This window comes from Sarcophilus harrisii, chromosome 5 (assembly GCF_902635505.1).
Source record: "Sarcophilus harrisii chromosome 5, mSarHar1.11, whole genome shotgun sequence".
Classification (NCBI taxonomy): Eukaryota; Metazoa; Chordata; class Mammalia; order Dasyuromorphia; family Dasyuridae; genus Sarcophilus; species Sarcophilus harrisii.
The window spans coordinates 90,783,310-90,798,224 of record NC_045430.1 but is presented as its reverse complement, the minus strand read 5'-3'; the positions used below and the strand labels follow the sequence as shown (position 1 = coordinate 90,798,224).

The window sequence follows — 14,915 nt, the reverse complement described above, 5'->3', positions numbered from 1 at the left end:
TGCCTCAGTTTCCTCAACTGTAAAATGAGAATAATGTGAGTACCTGATGCTTGGCACATAATTCCTTCTATCAACACTAACATCTCCTGATTTCAAATTCACTGCTCTTTTAACTGCATAGTTAAAAGGTACAACCCCACTGGTTAAAAAGGGGAGGGAAAAGAGGAGAAAGTAAGGATAAATCTGGGAGGAATAATGGAAGGGCCTGGCACCTAAAGTGAGAATGATATAGTGGGAAGAGAATCACTGCTTTATTCAGGAGACCTGGATTTAAATCACGCATCTACTAAATAGTCTCTGATTTTGGGCAAGCCAATTATTACTCTGTGCTTGAGTTTCCTCATCTCTTTAAAATGAAGAAGGGGAAAGAGGAGGGTTGAATTATTTAATATCCAAAGTTTATCCCAGCTCTTTTTATAACGTTCTCTAAATATCTTATACTCCTATATCTGTTTATTTTATCATTTCTATTTCCTGTTGTATGAGTGCCTGGCCTTAGACTCTATGAACTCTCTAGAGCTTGATATAAGGCAGGAGGACTGACTGACTACTTCTGTATGGAAAGATAGTAGAAGCTACTTGGTTTAGGGAAATTGACTCCTGTAGAGGCGAACCTGGCCAGCCTGAATTAGAAAGTACCCATTAAGTGGGCATGTCTAGAGACCCAAGGCAAGATCTAAGTGGGGAAAAGAAGCATCGTGGTATGGTAGAAAGAAATCAGAAAATATAAGTGTGAATACATGCTCCAATCATGGGCAAATTACTTTACCTATCTGTAAAATTTGTAATAATGCTTTACTTCTACCTAGCTCACAATGTTGTCATAGATAAATTATGCTTTAACTATATAAATTTGAACAATAATTCCTTATTAATCATTATAGAAGAGAGGCAACACAGCCAGCCACTATTCTTGTTCACCAGTTCCAAAGAAGAATGGTGCTTGAAGGAAGGAAGGAAGGAAGGAAGGAAGGAAGGAAGGAAGGAAAGAAGAAAGAAAGAAAGAAAGAAAGAAAGAAAGAAAGAAAGAAAGAAAGAAAGAAAGAAATACCCTGTCTTCAAAGAGCTTACATTCCAATGGTAAAAAATATAAAAGGAAGCTAGGAAAGGGAGTGTGAGGAGAATGAGAAAGAAGATTGGAGTTTAAGGAGTGGAACTTGGAGAGGAAGGGAGAAATAAACATATTTGGCCTTGGTTCCTTCATTAAAATGGAGGTTCTGAAAAGAACTGACCAATCAGGGGAAGGGGCCATAGGGCCACAAGGCTTCCCAGGGTGAAAAGGTTTGCTGGAAGCTATCTCTATAGAGTTAGGTTTCTATGGATCTCACCCTTCAAATGAGGAATTAGACTAGAAAATGCTGTCGATGATCCCTTTCAACACTAATAAATTATGAAATCTCTGAGTCAGCATCCTGCATGCCTGTGGATTACTAGATCATAGGTTTAAAGCTGGACAGGGTCTCCAAAATCATTTAGTTCCAACACCTCTTTTTGTAAAGAAACAGCATCCAAGACAGGTTGAGTGACTTGTTTTCCAGGAGCTCACAAATGACTTGAGGCAATTAACAGAAGACAACCTATAATTAGGGGCCAAACTCCTGAAGGTTAAAAATACTAGTAGATGCTGTTAGTGTTTGTAGGAGTGAAGGATTGGTGGGCCCTTTTCCACCCCCTGACTATTTAGCTTCATCATCCCTTCCTAACAATAAGAGAACAGGAAAAATTTTCCCATCTAATCAGATCCATAAATGCTTTCTACCTCATTACTCTCTCCACTCTGTGCTTCCTCCATCATGCTCCAAAGCTGGGCTCAAGATGACTGTCCCTTTCCCTCCCTTCCCGGGATTCCATTTCTGCCTCAGACATATGAGTATATTTCCTGCATTTTAAGATCTCATTTCCCAACCTCCCTTAGGTCCCTGATTCCCCCTGTCTCCTGTCTGATTTAGATGGGAAGTTCTTCTACATATCTAATCTCAATATCTGCCTCTGGCCTGCTTCCTCCATGGATATGAGGAACAGCTGGTCCTTTTGAACAGTAAATCTTTGTAGACTTGGACACAGATTCTAATTCCTTTCCCCTTCCCTCAGAGGTCTGACTTTTAGCTCTTTCCTAATCCATTACCCAACAGAAGACTTAAACTAGGTCAGCTCTGGTTGATTAAAATAGAGAGAAGAGCAGAGATTCTTATCATCTCTTATCTCCCCACTTCTTAACTTAGCTCTTTTCCCTCTCCAGACCCCAGATCTACTTTTCTCTTCTAGAAAAAAAAACCAAAACCCTCCTCTTGTTTCAGATGCTTAGAATTATGTCTTCGTTTTTCTCTGTGTGCGTTACTTCTTTCCTTCATTTTTCCACTTTTTAAAATTAAGATTTAGTTTTAGTTTTTGTTTTTGTTTTTTTGCCTTTAAAGATTTTTTTTTTTTTCTTAACCCTTACTATGTCTCAAACAGGTTCTGGAAATTCATAGCCTTCACAACTGCTAATTAAATGTCAACAGAGGAATGAAATCAATCACCAAAAGAATTGAAATAAAGCAAAAATAATTTAAACCTCACAGCTTTTGTTTGTGGTACCTTCTGACACCCAGACCTTTTCCCATCATTACAAAGGGATAGCCCAATCCTATTTCATTCAGAAAGCTTCATATATTCCCCCCCTTATAAGTTCTTGTGCTCCTTTGATGAACCTCTTTCCCAACAATAGTGGCTAGTAGGGACAATAGGAATGGGTCCCAGGAAACTCAATCTGATTCCTTCCTTCTGATTCCCCCAAGAATAGAGCCTTTTTCTTAAAAACAGGTATGTATCAGCACAGACTTGAACAAATTCTTCCAACATCCTTGTGATATAACTTACAATTTTAGGCCTGAGCTGCTTTTTCCAGAATTCCTTACGCCCACCCCCAGTCCTCTCACTATACAGCCTTAAGGAGAGAATAGAATAGAATATACTTTATAAGAACCGAAAAGAAAGTTGGAGATTAAGTCCTTCCCATTTTATAGGTTAAAGACCTTAAAGCACAGACAAGTGATTTCACTTGCCTAAAGTCACTATGTGAGGAGGCTCATTCCTTCCTTAAACCAAGATACTTCCTTTGAGTAGCAGGGGCTCTGGACCCCCACAACCTCACTTGGAACAGCTAAGTCCTGTTGAATTGGTGATGATTTGCATTTTGTAACTCAAGCACCCAAGACGAGAAACTTACAACATAGCTCGCCCCTTCCTCCCCCACTCCCCACCCCATCCCCAACCCCATCCCCATCCCGGGGCAGGACCAGAGAGCTGAGAGCCGGGTTGGGCTGGGCTGGAGGGAGCAGCGGATGTGGGAGGTTTGTGGACGAGGCGCGGGGAGACCGGAGGGAACGGTCAGCTGGCGAGGAAGAGAGGGGAGGCGGCCCCATAAACAGAGAGAGAGCTCTCCAAGTAAACGCATTTGGCAATAGGAAACGGTATATTAGAGGGGAGGGAGTGGCGGAGCAAGGCCAGGCAGGAAGAAGCTGGAAGAAGACACTTTACAGCTTCTGCCCTCTTCCCAGATTGTCCCGAGTGCCGGCTAGCGAAGCCAGCGCCCCCCGGGACCCGGTGGGGTGCGAGAGAAGATCGAGAGCATCCCCACCCTGTCCCGGGCCTCCAAGTGCCCCAGGACCGCAGCAATCGGCCAAGCGGCCCAGCATCTGCAGCCCAGCTTCAGAAGAGGAGGAGGAGGAGGAGGAGGAGGTGTCAGGGGCGGGGGAGGAGGAGAGAAGTTGGCCTGAGTCCATACCTCCCTCCCCCCCTCCCCAGTCCCAGAGCTTCTAGCCCTGGGGCTACAGCCCAAGGCAGAGCTGGGAGGTGAGTCGGGGTCAGCCCTGGGGGCGTGGAGAGGGGGAAGAGTTTGCTGCTTTCCCAGAGGGAAGCCCATATTGTAATTCCAGGATGGGATTATCACTATTCCCAGAAAACCTCAGCCTTATAACTGGTATTCCTACAACTTCCCTTCCGTAGGCCTAAACCGTAATTCCTGGTCTATAACTTTGGTCCCCAACATCTGTGAGGTCACTAGTGCAGTAATGTTGTTTAGATACCCACAGAGTCTGAGATTCCCAATTGCTTAACTCACTCCCAAATCAGATTATAGATTCCCCTCCCTGGTTATTTACAGCAAGATGTTGATTTGGGCTTTTCCAGTGAGCAAAAGGTCCAGACTTGGGATCATCAACCTGTCCTTTAAATGTCTTGTCTTTTCATCACACCATTTCCCTCACATTTTTCAGTACTTTCAAAAACATGTCCCAGTTCTAAAGTGTGTATAGTCTTTTCTGTATTGATTTAGTTCGATTTAACAATCTTTAAAGGCCCACTCTGTACAAAGATATTAATCCTTTTCTTAAGGAGTTTGCAATCTAAATCGGGAAAAATGGAAGAATAATTATATACAATCAAATGTGATATAAGATGGTGTGAGATAAGTGCAAAGTAGAAATTCAGGCAAGGTGTTACAAGGCACTGTGGAGGTGGGGTGGGAATGGAGGTGGACAGTTTTAGGGGAGAGTTTTTGAAAGGGGTAGCTTTGAAAGAAAGGGGTATTAAAAGACTGGAGATAGAAGTAGAAGTATCCTTTTCAGGCATGTGATATTTTCAAGAGTAAAGAGTCAACAGGGAGCCTTATGTATGATTTAGCCCTAGTTTCTCCAGGAGTTTGACATTACTTTGTAACAGGGTTGCACTTTGCCAGGGTTTTTATTTTATTTGGTAGGTAATGAGAGCTACTGAAAGTTTTAGAGTATAGTAGTAAACAAAATCGGTCATTTTTAGATTGATTACTTCCTGAGAGCCTCAAAAAAGGCTGCAGGATCTCATCAGGAGTTCCTTTGTGTTCCATTGGTTGCAGAGGAGGTTTTATGAAATATCAAATCCCATGTGTGTGGGCAGAATCAAGTTGGTCTCTCCCACAAGTGAAGATGATCCTTTCTCAGCCTGGGCGTTTTGGCCTATTCTTGATCTTTGCCTCAATTAGGTCTTCCCTTAGATTTCAGGGTCCTCCATTAGTTGGGTCCACACCTGACTCCATAACTTTACCAGGGGTCCTCAAACTTTTTAAATAGGGGGCCAGTTCACTGTCCCTCAGACTGTTGGAGGGCCGGACTATAGTAAAAACAAAAACTTTGTTTTGTGGGCTTTTAAATATAGAAACTTCATAGCTCTGGATGAGGGGGATAAATGCCCTCAGTTGCTGCATCTGCCTGCAGGGCCGTAGTTTGAAGACCCCTGCCGGGAGTCTAACCCCATAGTCATCAACCCTTTTATCGCCAAAAGGAATAAAGATTCCTGACAGTCAGTTCTGACTCTGATACTATCTAGCTGCATGATTTTGATCAAATTGCCCTCTCTTAACCTCTATTAGTGGGCAAGTTGGGAAACAGTGGTCTTAATTCTAAATTCCATGCTTATGTGGTCCTCTTTCAGAGACAGTCCTTTAGGGGACCAGAATCTCTGTCCTTCTTCCTGTGGCTTTCCTATAAACTCATTCCCTGCCCTTTTTACTCCCACTCTCCCTGATTCAGCTGAAGACCAGCATCCACTGTGCAGACCGGCTAAAAGCTATCCTTTTTTTCAAGAGATGAGAATATAAGCCTGGTTTGAACAATTTGATCTTCTAAAAACAGTTTAGGACTCTAAGCAGAGAAGGACATATAGATGCTACTTAGATGGAACATTTGTTTCTTTATTTTCTTTCTTTTTTTGTTTAGTAATTATTGTACACAGTGACATATTGTGCTGTGAGGTTTTCACTTCTCTCAGTAGGTCCCTAACCCAGAACCCTCAGGACAATGGTGATCTGACGAGAGGAAGAGACATAGATCATAATTGGATATACCCACATCTTGTGCATTTTACCTCTGTTAACACCTCCCACATCTGAACATTTCTCTGAATTCCCATGGTCACTACCCTAGTAGAGGGCCCTCATCACCCCAAGATGATTGCCTTTTAATGAGGCTTTCTGATTCCAATCTATTCCTTTTTCCAATCTATCTTTCAAAGAGCTTGTAAAACCATCTTCCTAAAGTACAGGTCTTCACAGGTCTTATCCTTGCTCAAAAATCTTGAGAGGGTCCCTGTTTCCTCTGGGATAAACACTAACTCCTCCAACAACCATTTCAGCCCTCCCTGCTCTGGCTGCAACATGCCTTTGTAGACGTCTCATATTACCGTCTTTTACTCATTGTATACTCAAGCCAAACTGGCCTGCTAGTATTCCTAAAATTCCATCTGCTGTCTTTGTGCCTTCCCACAGACCTTCCCCCATGTCTGGAATGTGTTCCCTCCTCTTTTTTGCTTCTCAGAATCCTTAGTTTCCTTAAGCCAGCCTAGTGTACTGGAAAGACAGATGTACTCCAATCCTACCTCAGTACCATGGGCTAATCATTTAACCTGGGTTGGACCTGATGACCTCAAAAATCTCTTCCAATTGTAAAGGTTTAGTCTGCCTGAAGGATTGAACTGGGATTGGATCTAAATCTTCCATGAACAACCCTCAACCTTCCCCTTTATGTTTTTAGCTATCCTGAGAAGAATCAGGGAATAATGGAAAGACTATTGGAATGTTGGTCAGAAACTTAGGATCTCATAAAGATTTTTACAAGGCATAGGTGTTCTGGTAATGTTTAACAACAGGCTAGTGTTTGTGTCTGTATGTGTGTGTTGAGGGAACAAAGGTATCCAGACATACTCCCCCCCCCCCCCACTCAATAGTATTTCATTTTTTCCAATGATGTAAAGGTAATTTTCAACATTAATTTTTGTAATATTTTGAGTTCCAAAATTTTTCTTCCTCTCTTTCTTCCCTCTCCCCACTCCCCAAGAAAGCAAGGAGTCTGATATAGGTTTATACATGTACAATCATTAAAACATATTTTCACATTAACCATATTGTGAAAGAAAAAACAATAGAAAGTGAAAATAGTATGTTTTGATCTGTATTCAGGCTCCCTAGTTCTTTCTCTGGATGTGGATGGCATTTTCCCTCACAAGTCTTGGAATTCAGACATACTTTTACATTTAATCTACATTAGTAAATTTTCTCCATCATTTTCTTAAACCTAAAAATTAACCAAACAATAAATCAAGCTCTGATTTGTAGCATTTGCCAATTCTTAAGGGTTAAATGCTTACATTGAAATTTTAATAATTGACTCTTCCAAGAGGTACTAATTGGCTCAGTTCAGGTCCTATTTCTTACAGAAAATTTTTCCTAAGCACACTAGTTACTTCACTCCCCATCCTCAAAATTTTTTGTACTAACTTATCTCTATTCGGCACTCTCAGTGTCTTACACTTAGTAGATGATTGATATATTTGATTTGATGACTGGTTTATGGTTGGGAAGGACTTTAGAGAGATGATCTAGTTTTACTCCCTCATTTTTGGATTCGTGCCCACTGAAAGTTCCTAGTCTGGACAAGGAAGAAGGGACAGGCAAAAGAAGAGATAGGCTCTTCAACCCCAAGACTCAGAATTCTAACCTCTAATCATCAAACTGATTTTGAAGGAAGGTACAGGCCTTGTCTGATCTGACATTTCTAACAAATAAACTTTTGAAGTGGCTTATCTCCATTTGACAGAGAAGAAATCTGAAGCTCAGAAAGCTTCTGTTCCTTATCTACTATATAAGTGTCTGAATGCGGTCTTAAACCTCAACCTTCTGAGTGGAAGCCCAGTAGTCTTGCTACTGTGCTGCAGTGCTTCTGATTGTGACTAAAAGCACGAAAGGTTTGGAGAGACAATGGTAGAGGTTGATCATGGATGACTTAGATCCAGTCCCCATTCATCCCTTCAGGCAAATTAAACCTCCATACAAGTGACTGGACTTTTGACTTTTAGAGGTATGAAACATTTAAAAAAGAATCTCAGTTCTCAGTGCCTCTGGTTGAAGTTCTAGGGATGGGAAGAAGAGTGGTTTGGAATGTGGCTGTTATAAAAGGATTAGCTATTCAGGCCTGGCCTTGAGTCTGGTCCATTTTACTCATATAATCACTGAAACAGACCTTTTCCTTTTTAACTTTTGGCATAAGACTAGTCTGAGCTTGGTAGCCTTCTTTTGAGATCTACTTTAAATCTCCCAGGATCATAAATATCATAAATCCCCAGGATTATAATATCCCTTCTCCCCCAATGTGCGGCCTAAATAAGATGATAGATATAAAGCATTTTGCAAATTTAAAAGTGCTATGTAAAGGCAAGGTATTGTTATTGTTCATCATCATTATTATTTTATTATCATTAGCCTCAAGTCTGGTGATGACTTTATTCTCTGAGCCTTCTACTGCACTCCTGCTGAGCTCAGGCTTGTTTATAGAACAATACATAGGTACTCCAGTAAATATTTAACAACCGTATTGGAAAGGGAAGGGAAAAAGCATGGGTTATGGAAGAATAGTGCTTCTTAGATGTATAAAACTTTTCTCACTTCATCATCAGGACACAGTAGTGCAAATATAGCTATCATCATTTTATAGCTGAGGAAAGTAGGGCTCAGCAAAGGAATATGACTTATTCAGACTCATGTGGCCAATAATTGTTCAAGTCAGCATCCTAACCTAGGGCTTCTGACTCTGAGTTTAGTGTTTTTTCTACTGGGAACATCCACCCCCAGAGACCTTTGCTGGGCAGTGTGAACACTTTTTATACATGCACACAAACACAGAGACACATATACTACATATAAGCCCATATTGGCGCACATACATGCACATGTATGAAACACCTAGAGATATACCCATAGCCCTAATCTTATTACATATCCACACATACTCTAATATCAGTCAGTATCAGGCTACATCCCACTTTCTGCTTTAACCCTCCCACTTCCATCCCTAATCTTCCCTTGAAGTTTTTGACTTGCCCACCTGCTGAGTCCCAGCTCTTCATTTACTAGCTGGGGGCTGTAAGCAAGTGACTTCTCCCAGCTCTGCATTTATTAGCTGGGGGCTGTAAGCAAGTGACTTCTTGTCTGTAATTATATATTCCCCTGGAAAATAAGGGAGCTCATCTAGGTGACATCTAACGTCCCTTCTAGTGATAATAATCTATGGCTCTATCTTCTCCCAGATTTCCCTTCCTCTCCCCAGCTGTCCCTACAGAAAGTCACTAATTCTGGGAAAATAGCACCCGCCCCAGGTAGATGAGGGCCCTTCTCTTCTAGATGAAATCTGTTCCTTGAGTCTGTTCTCAGAGAACATAATGATAAGAAAAGGGAAGTCTAACTGAAAATGAAGGTATGACTCTAGGTTCCATTTCCTCTATAGTTGCTGGCCTGAGGTGGGGGTGGGGTGAGGCCCTGAGGAAACAGAGGCCCCCGGCACACTCAGGAAGACTGGAATTGCCCCCAGTGTGGGAAGTGTCTGCTATATTCAGGGTTATCCTGCCTCACTTCATTCCCGGTGCAGGAGGACCCCTCTCTTGCTATAGATAGAGGAAATCCTCTTCTATTGCTTGAGACCTCTAGGTCACCCCAGGATACACCTGGAATTGCTTCAAAGAACCCTTCTCCCCTCAAATCTTCATACTTCTACTTTCAGTCTCAGTCCATAATTATAATTCATCACATATTACTTTGTTTAGTTATCAATAAGATCTCATTGATGCCTCTAAGAGACATTGTGGTATAGTGTAAAGACTACTGGTTTTGAGGGCAGAGAATCTGGGATCAAACCCTGACTCTGCTTCTTATTGGCACATCCCTTTCCATCTCCTGGCTTCAGTTTCCACATCCGTAAATTGTTGGGATTGGAATAGCTAAAGTCCTTTCAAGATCTAAATCCCATGATTTAACAACTCAGTGAAGCAGTGGGAGTACTGTCTCCATTTTAAAGGTGAGGACACTGTGATAATGATAAAATTGGTCAGTCAGTTAATAAATAATCATTAAATATTTATTGAGGACCTACTGTATACTTGACACTGTGCTAAGTATTGGGGATACAAAAAAAGGTAAAAGACAGCCCCTGCCCTCGAGGAATTTACAATCTAACTGGAGAGATAACAAGTATATACAAAGGGAACTATATTTAGGATAAAAAGGAAATAATTAATCTGGGCTGGGGAGGAAGAAACACTGGAATAAAGAGTTGGGGAAGACATCCTGTAGAACATGGGATTTTATTTGAGACTTAAAGGAAACAAACATTTATTAAGGGCCTACTATGTGTAGAGTTATTGAATGACCTAGCCAGGGTAAGCATTCTAGTCTCTGTTACACCATTTTGTTGTCCTTGTTATTGAGTCGTTTTCAGTGGTGACCTTTATTTGAGGTTTTCTTGGCAGAGATAAGGAAGGACAGGATTGTTCATTTTTTCTCCAGCTCATTTTACAGATGAGGAAACTGAGGCAAATAGGATTAACTGACTTGCCTAGAGTTTCAAAACTAGTCTTCCTGCCCCCAGGCCCAGAGCTCTATTCATTATGCCCAAGACTGAATCCATGCTGTGCTCTATTCATGTTTTCTTGCCATAGGCATTTTATTTTATTTTTTTCAGAATGTAACAAACACTAAATAAACTGGATGTTTCCATATACATACTAGAACAGAATAAAAGGATCATAAATGAAACTATAGGTCTCTATTATATACAGTTTTTCTTTTAAAGTATGTTATAAATTCAACCTGTAACTTTGAAGACTATTGTACTCGTCTGTGCTCTTTTCTAGCTTTCTGTTCTCTTCTCTGCATTAAAAAAAAATCTCTCTCTTTCTCCTTTTCTTTTTTTCTTTCCTTACTTTCACTGCTCTACTCCTATCCCCCTTCAATCTCCTACCCATTCCCCATTGAAAAAGAAAAACAAACCCTTTGACAGATATGTATTGGCAAGCAAAACAAATTCTTACATTGACTCTGTCTGAAAATCTGTATCTTATTCTGCACCATGAGTTGATCACCTCTCTCTCAAGAAGAGGATAGTATGTCTCAATATCAGTCCTCTAGAAACATAGTTGATTATTGCATTGATCAGAACTCTTGGCAAAGTTGTTTTGCTTTGCAATCTTGTTATTTTAAAAATTGTTCTTCTAGTTCTGTACATTTCACTTTGCATCAGTTCATGTAAATCTTCCATCTTCTAATCTTTAAAACCATCTATTTTTATCATCTCTTACAAAGCAACAGTTGATGACATTTTGTTGTTATTCAGTCACTTCTGATTCTTTGTGACTCCTTTTGGGGTTTTCTTGGCCAAGATACTGGAGTGGTTTGTCATTTCCTTTTCCAGCTCAGGTTACAGATGAGGAAACAAAGGCAAACAGTATTAATTGACTTGCCCAAGGCCACACAGTAAGTATTTGAGGACAGATTTGAACTCATATGAGTCTTCCTGACTCTAAGCCTGATGTTCTATACACTGAATCACCTCACTGCCCATTGATTACGTTGGTATGCCACAAATATTGTTTCGTCATTTCTCAATAAGTGGGTATGCCCTTTGTTTCCATTTATTTGTTGCTGTAAAAAGGATAACTATAAACAATTTTGTTTTATTTTTAAATTTTTAAAAAAACATTTTTAAAGAAGCAATTTCTTTTCTTTTTAGGGGACATAAATGTGATATCCTAGATCCTAATGGATCAAATGGTAGTCATAAGTTAGTGACTTTTTGGACATCATTCCAACTTGCTTTCCAGAATGACTACACCAACTTATAGCTGCACCAAGAATACACCAGGATACCTATTGTTGTTTGTTTGTTTTGAGGCAACAAGGTTAGGTGACTTGGCCATGGTCACATAGTTAGAAAATGTCAGGTGTCTGAGGCCAGATTTGAACTCAGGTTCTCTTGACTCTAGGGTCCAGTGCTCTATCCATTGTGCCAACTAGCTGACCTTAGGATACCTGTTTTCCCATAGCCCCTCTAAATTTGCCATATTCCTCTTTTGTCATCTTTGAAAATCTGATCAGAGTGAGGTAGAACTTCTGAGGTGCTTTATCTCATTATATGGAATATCAATTATTGGGGCATTTTTCATAAAGTTGTTTATTGCTTAGATTTCTTCCTTCATAAAATATTCATTCATATCCTTTGAGCAGTTCTCTCTAGAAAAATCACTTTTGACATTCAGCTTTTAACAAGTAAGAACTGGGAACTGGGAAGGGATGGCAAGTTAGAGCCAGAGCTGGGGACTTCAGGTTAGAACATGCTTCACCACTCTAGCTGGGGTCACACTGTTTCACTTCTCTCTCCCTTAGCAAGGGCTCCTCTTCCCCCTCATTCTCTTCCCACAAGAAGTAAAGAAGCTTTTTCTAAAGATCACCAAGTAGAAAGGAGTCAATAGAGTTTGTGTAGTAAAGGGCTTAACTCTCAACTCTCAAGTAGCTGAGATGGGCTAGGAGCAGGACCAGGAATGGATTCCTTCCCTGAGTTCTTCTTTTAAAAAAAAAGTTTTATTTTTTTCTGGTTATACACGTACATTTTTAATTAAAGCTTTTTTATTTTTAAAACATATGCATGGATAATTTTTCAACATTGACCCTTGCAAAACCTTGTGTTCCAAATTTTTCTCCCTTCTCCCCACCCCTCCCCTAGATGGCAAGTAATCCAATAGATGTTAAATATGTTAAAATATGTATTAAATCCAATATATGTATACATACTTATACAATTATCTTGCTGCACAAGAAAGATCAGATCAAAAAGGGAAAAAATGAGAAAGAAAACACAATGCAAGCAACAACAAAAAGAGTGAAAATGCTATGTTGTGATCCACACTCAATTCCCACAGTCCTCTCTCTGAGTGTAGATGGCTCTCTTCATCATGAGATAATTGAAACTGGCCTCAATCATCTCATTGTTAAAAAGAGCCAAGTCCATCAGAATTAATCATTGTATAATCTTGTTTTTGCCATTTTTAAAATACACATTTCTTTATGCATCGTGTTGGGAGAGAAAAATCAGAATAAAAGGAAAAAACCAATAGAGAGAAAAAAAGTGAACATAGCATGTGTTGATTTGTATTCGATCATCATAATTCTCTTTCTGGATGCAGATGGCATTTCCTATTAAAGGTCTACTTTGTTTGACTTTTGATGTCAGCTATCTATCTTGGGCAAATCATATAGACTCCCTAAGTTCTTTCAATTATAAAATGAAAATGGACCTGAGGTCTGTCCCCTAATTTAGGATCCTGACAGGTCTCCCAAAGGCCCAAGCTCTGATTTCTCACCCTCATTCATAAGATCATATGATTGAAAGTTGGAAGAGACCACATCCTCTTTTTCCACATGAGGAAATTGAGACCCAAAGAGCTTTCTCACGCTCACTCAGGTAGTAAATAGAAGGCAAGATTTAAACCCAGATCCTTTAATTTTTCTATTGCATATAAAAGGGATTGACTGGGGAATCAGAAGATGTAGTTGTGTGACTTTGGTCAAGTTACTTCCCCTCCTCTCTGGGCCTTGGTTTCCTTCTTTGTCAAATGAAAGATTAGACAAGATGATCTCTAAGATTTTTCTCACCTTACTGTTCTCTGATGACGAGTGGGAATGGGGATAGCTGGCCCCAGGCCTACCTTGCTATTGGCCTCCAGGGACCTGTTCCATCCAAGGAATGTGGCTAGAGGGCCTTCCCCCACCCCACAAGTGCTTTCGTGACTCCTCTGTGTTCTATCCAGACCCCAATCTAAACAATCTTGATTCCTGTTCCCAGCCTGGCTGGACGGTGAATGGCAGGAAGTGGAGACAGTCGCTTGTTTATGCTTCAGGCCGCCAGGGTTGGGAGGGGTGGGGAAGAAGGTGGTACTGGGGGTGGGGGGGAGAAGGGGAAAAGAGCAAGGGTAGATGATCAGGCAAGAGCAAAGGGATGGGGCTGGAAAGGGTGCTTAAAAAGTAGCAAGAGGATTAGGTAGGGTAAACGTTTACACACAGGACAGGAGAAAAATGGTGGGCCAAAGAGAACCAAGAAATGTCTTTTGTATATTTCAAAATGCCCTGCTGCTGACTTTTACCAAGCTGGTGGCTGGAGCATAAGAGGATGGGGTGCTTTCATAAGCTCTGAGTCACTGATTCTCCATCTCCTCCCCTCCCCTCCCCCTCCCCTTATGTACACCCTTTACTCCTCCCAGGCGATTTGGTTTCCATTGGGGAAGTTGGCCCGGACTTCCCTTACAAAGCCACTCCCCAGAGTGAGCTGCATGGGAAGGGAGGAGGACACCCCCCCCCCCCAACTCCACCCCATGCAAAAAAAAAAAAAAAATCCAACCCAACAAAACACACCACTCAACATTCACAACTCCAGGGGATTCTGAGTGAGAAGGGCATTTTAGGGGGCTCCATGTAGGACTGGATGTACGGTCAGTGTCTGAGGTCCCGGGAGGAAGAATAAGATCTGCCCATCCTTCTTCCTTATTCCCCATCTAGAAGGAGGTCCTGAGTCCCCCTGGGATGGACCTGCTCGTGCTGCTGCTGGCTCTGGGCCTGGCTGATGGTGAGTTTCTATGAGGTTGGGGAGTAGGACTTTGAAACCCATCTAGGATTAAAACAGAAAGGAAGATTGCAGGGAGGGCCCAGGATCCCTTAAGTAGGATCTAAGGATGCTGCTTCAGCTTTGTCTTGACATGTTGGCCAGATTTGAGTGGATTAAGGCCAGGAGGAGAGAATCTCTTGTAAGAATTATGAAGAGGTAGCCAAATGGGATAGGTTGGTAGAATGAAGGACAGGTGGATGAGTAACTAAAAGTGGAGAGATAGAGGATAAATGACAAAGCAGAAGGAAGAGGACGTAGATGGGTACAAGGAAATGCTCTAGAATGCTTTGAGAAAGAAAAGGAGATAGGGCATTCAGCTGAATCCCAGAGCCCCCTTATGTTAGTCTCAACTAATCCTGCATTGTTGGATCCAGTGAAATGAATAATCTTGATCTCTCTTAGCTGCTGCCAGCTTCAGTTGGG

General features: G+C 41.2%; 1 protein-coding gene across 2 annotated transcripts in view; it reads left to right on the top strand.

Annotated features, from left to right (window-relative positions):
• The first annotated feature begins 3,344 nt into the window (after nt 1-3,344).
• ACVRL1 (activin A receptor like type 1) overlaps nt 3,345-14,915 on the top strand; it is a 29,499-nt gene continuing 17,928 nt past the window's right edge. Inside the window, exons 1-2 of one of the 2 annotated variants that reach the window (XM_012551490.3) lie at nt 3,345-3,834; nt 14,387-14,453. In XM_012551490.3, the coding sequence (XP_012406944.2) occupies nt 14,411-14,453 (43 nt within the window). In that variant the 5' untranslated portion in view covers nt 3,345-3,834; nt 14,387-14,410. The remainder of the gene's footprint in view (nt 3,835-14,386; nt 14,454-14,915) is intronic. The other variant, XM_023505303.2, reaches the window with a different exon arrangement.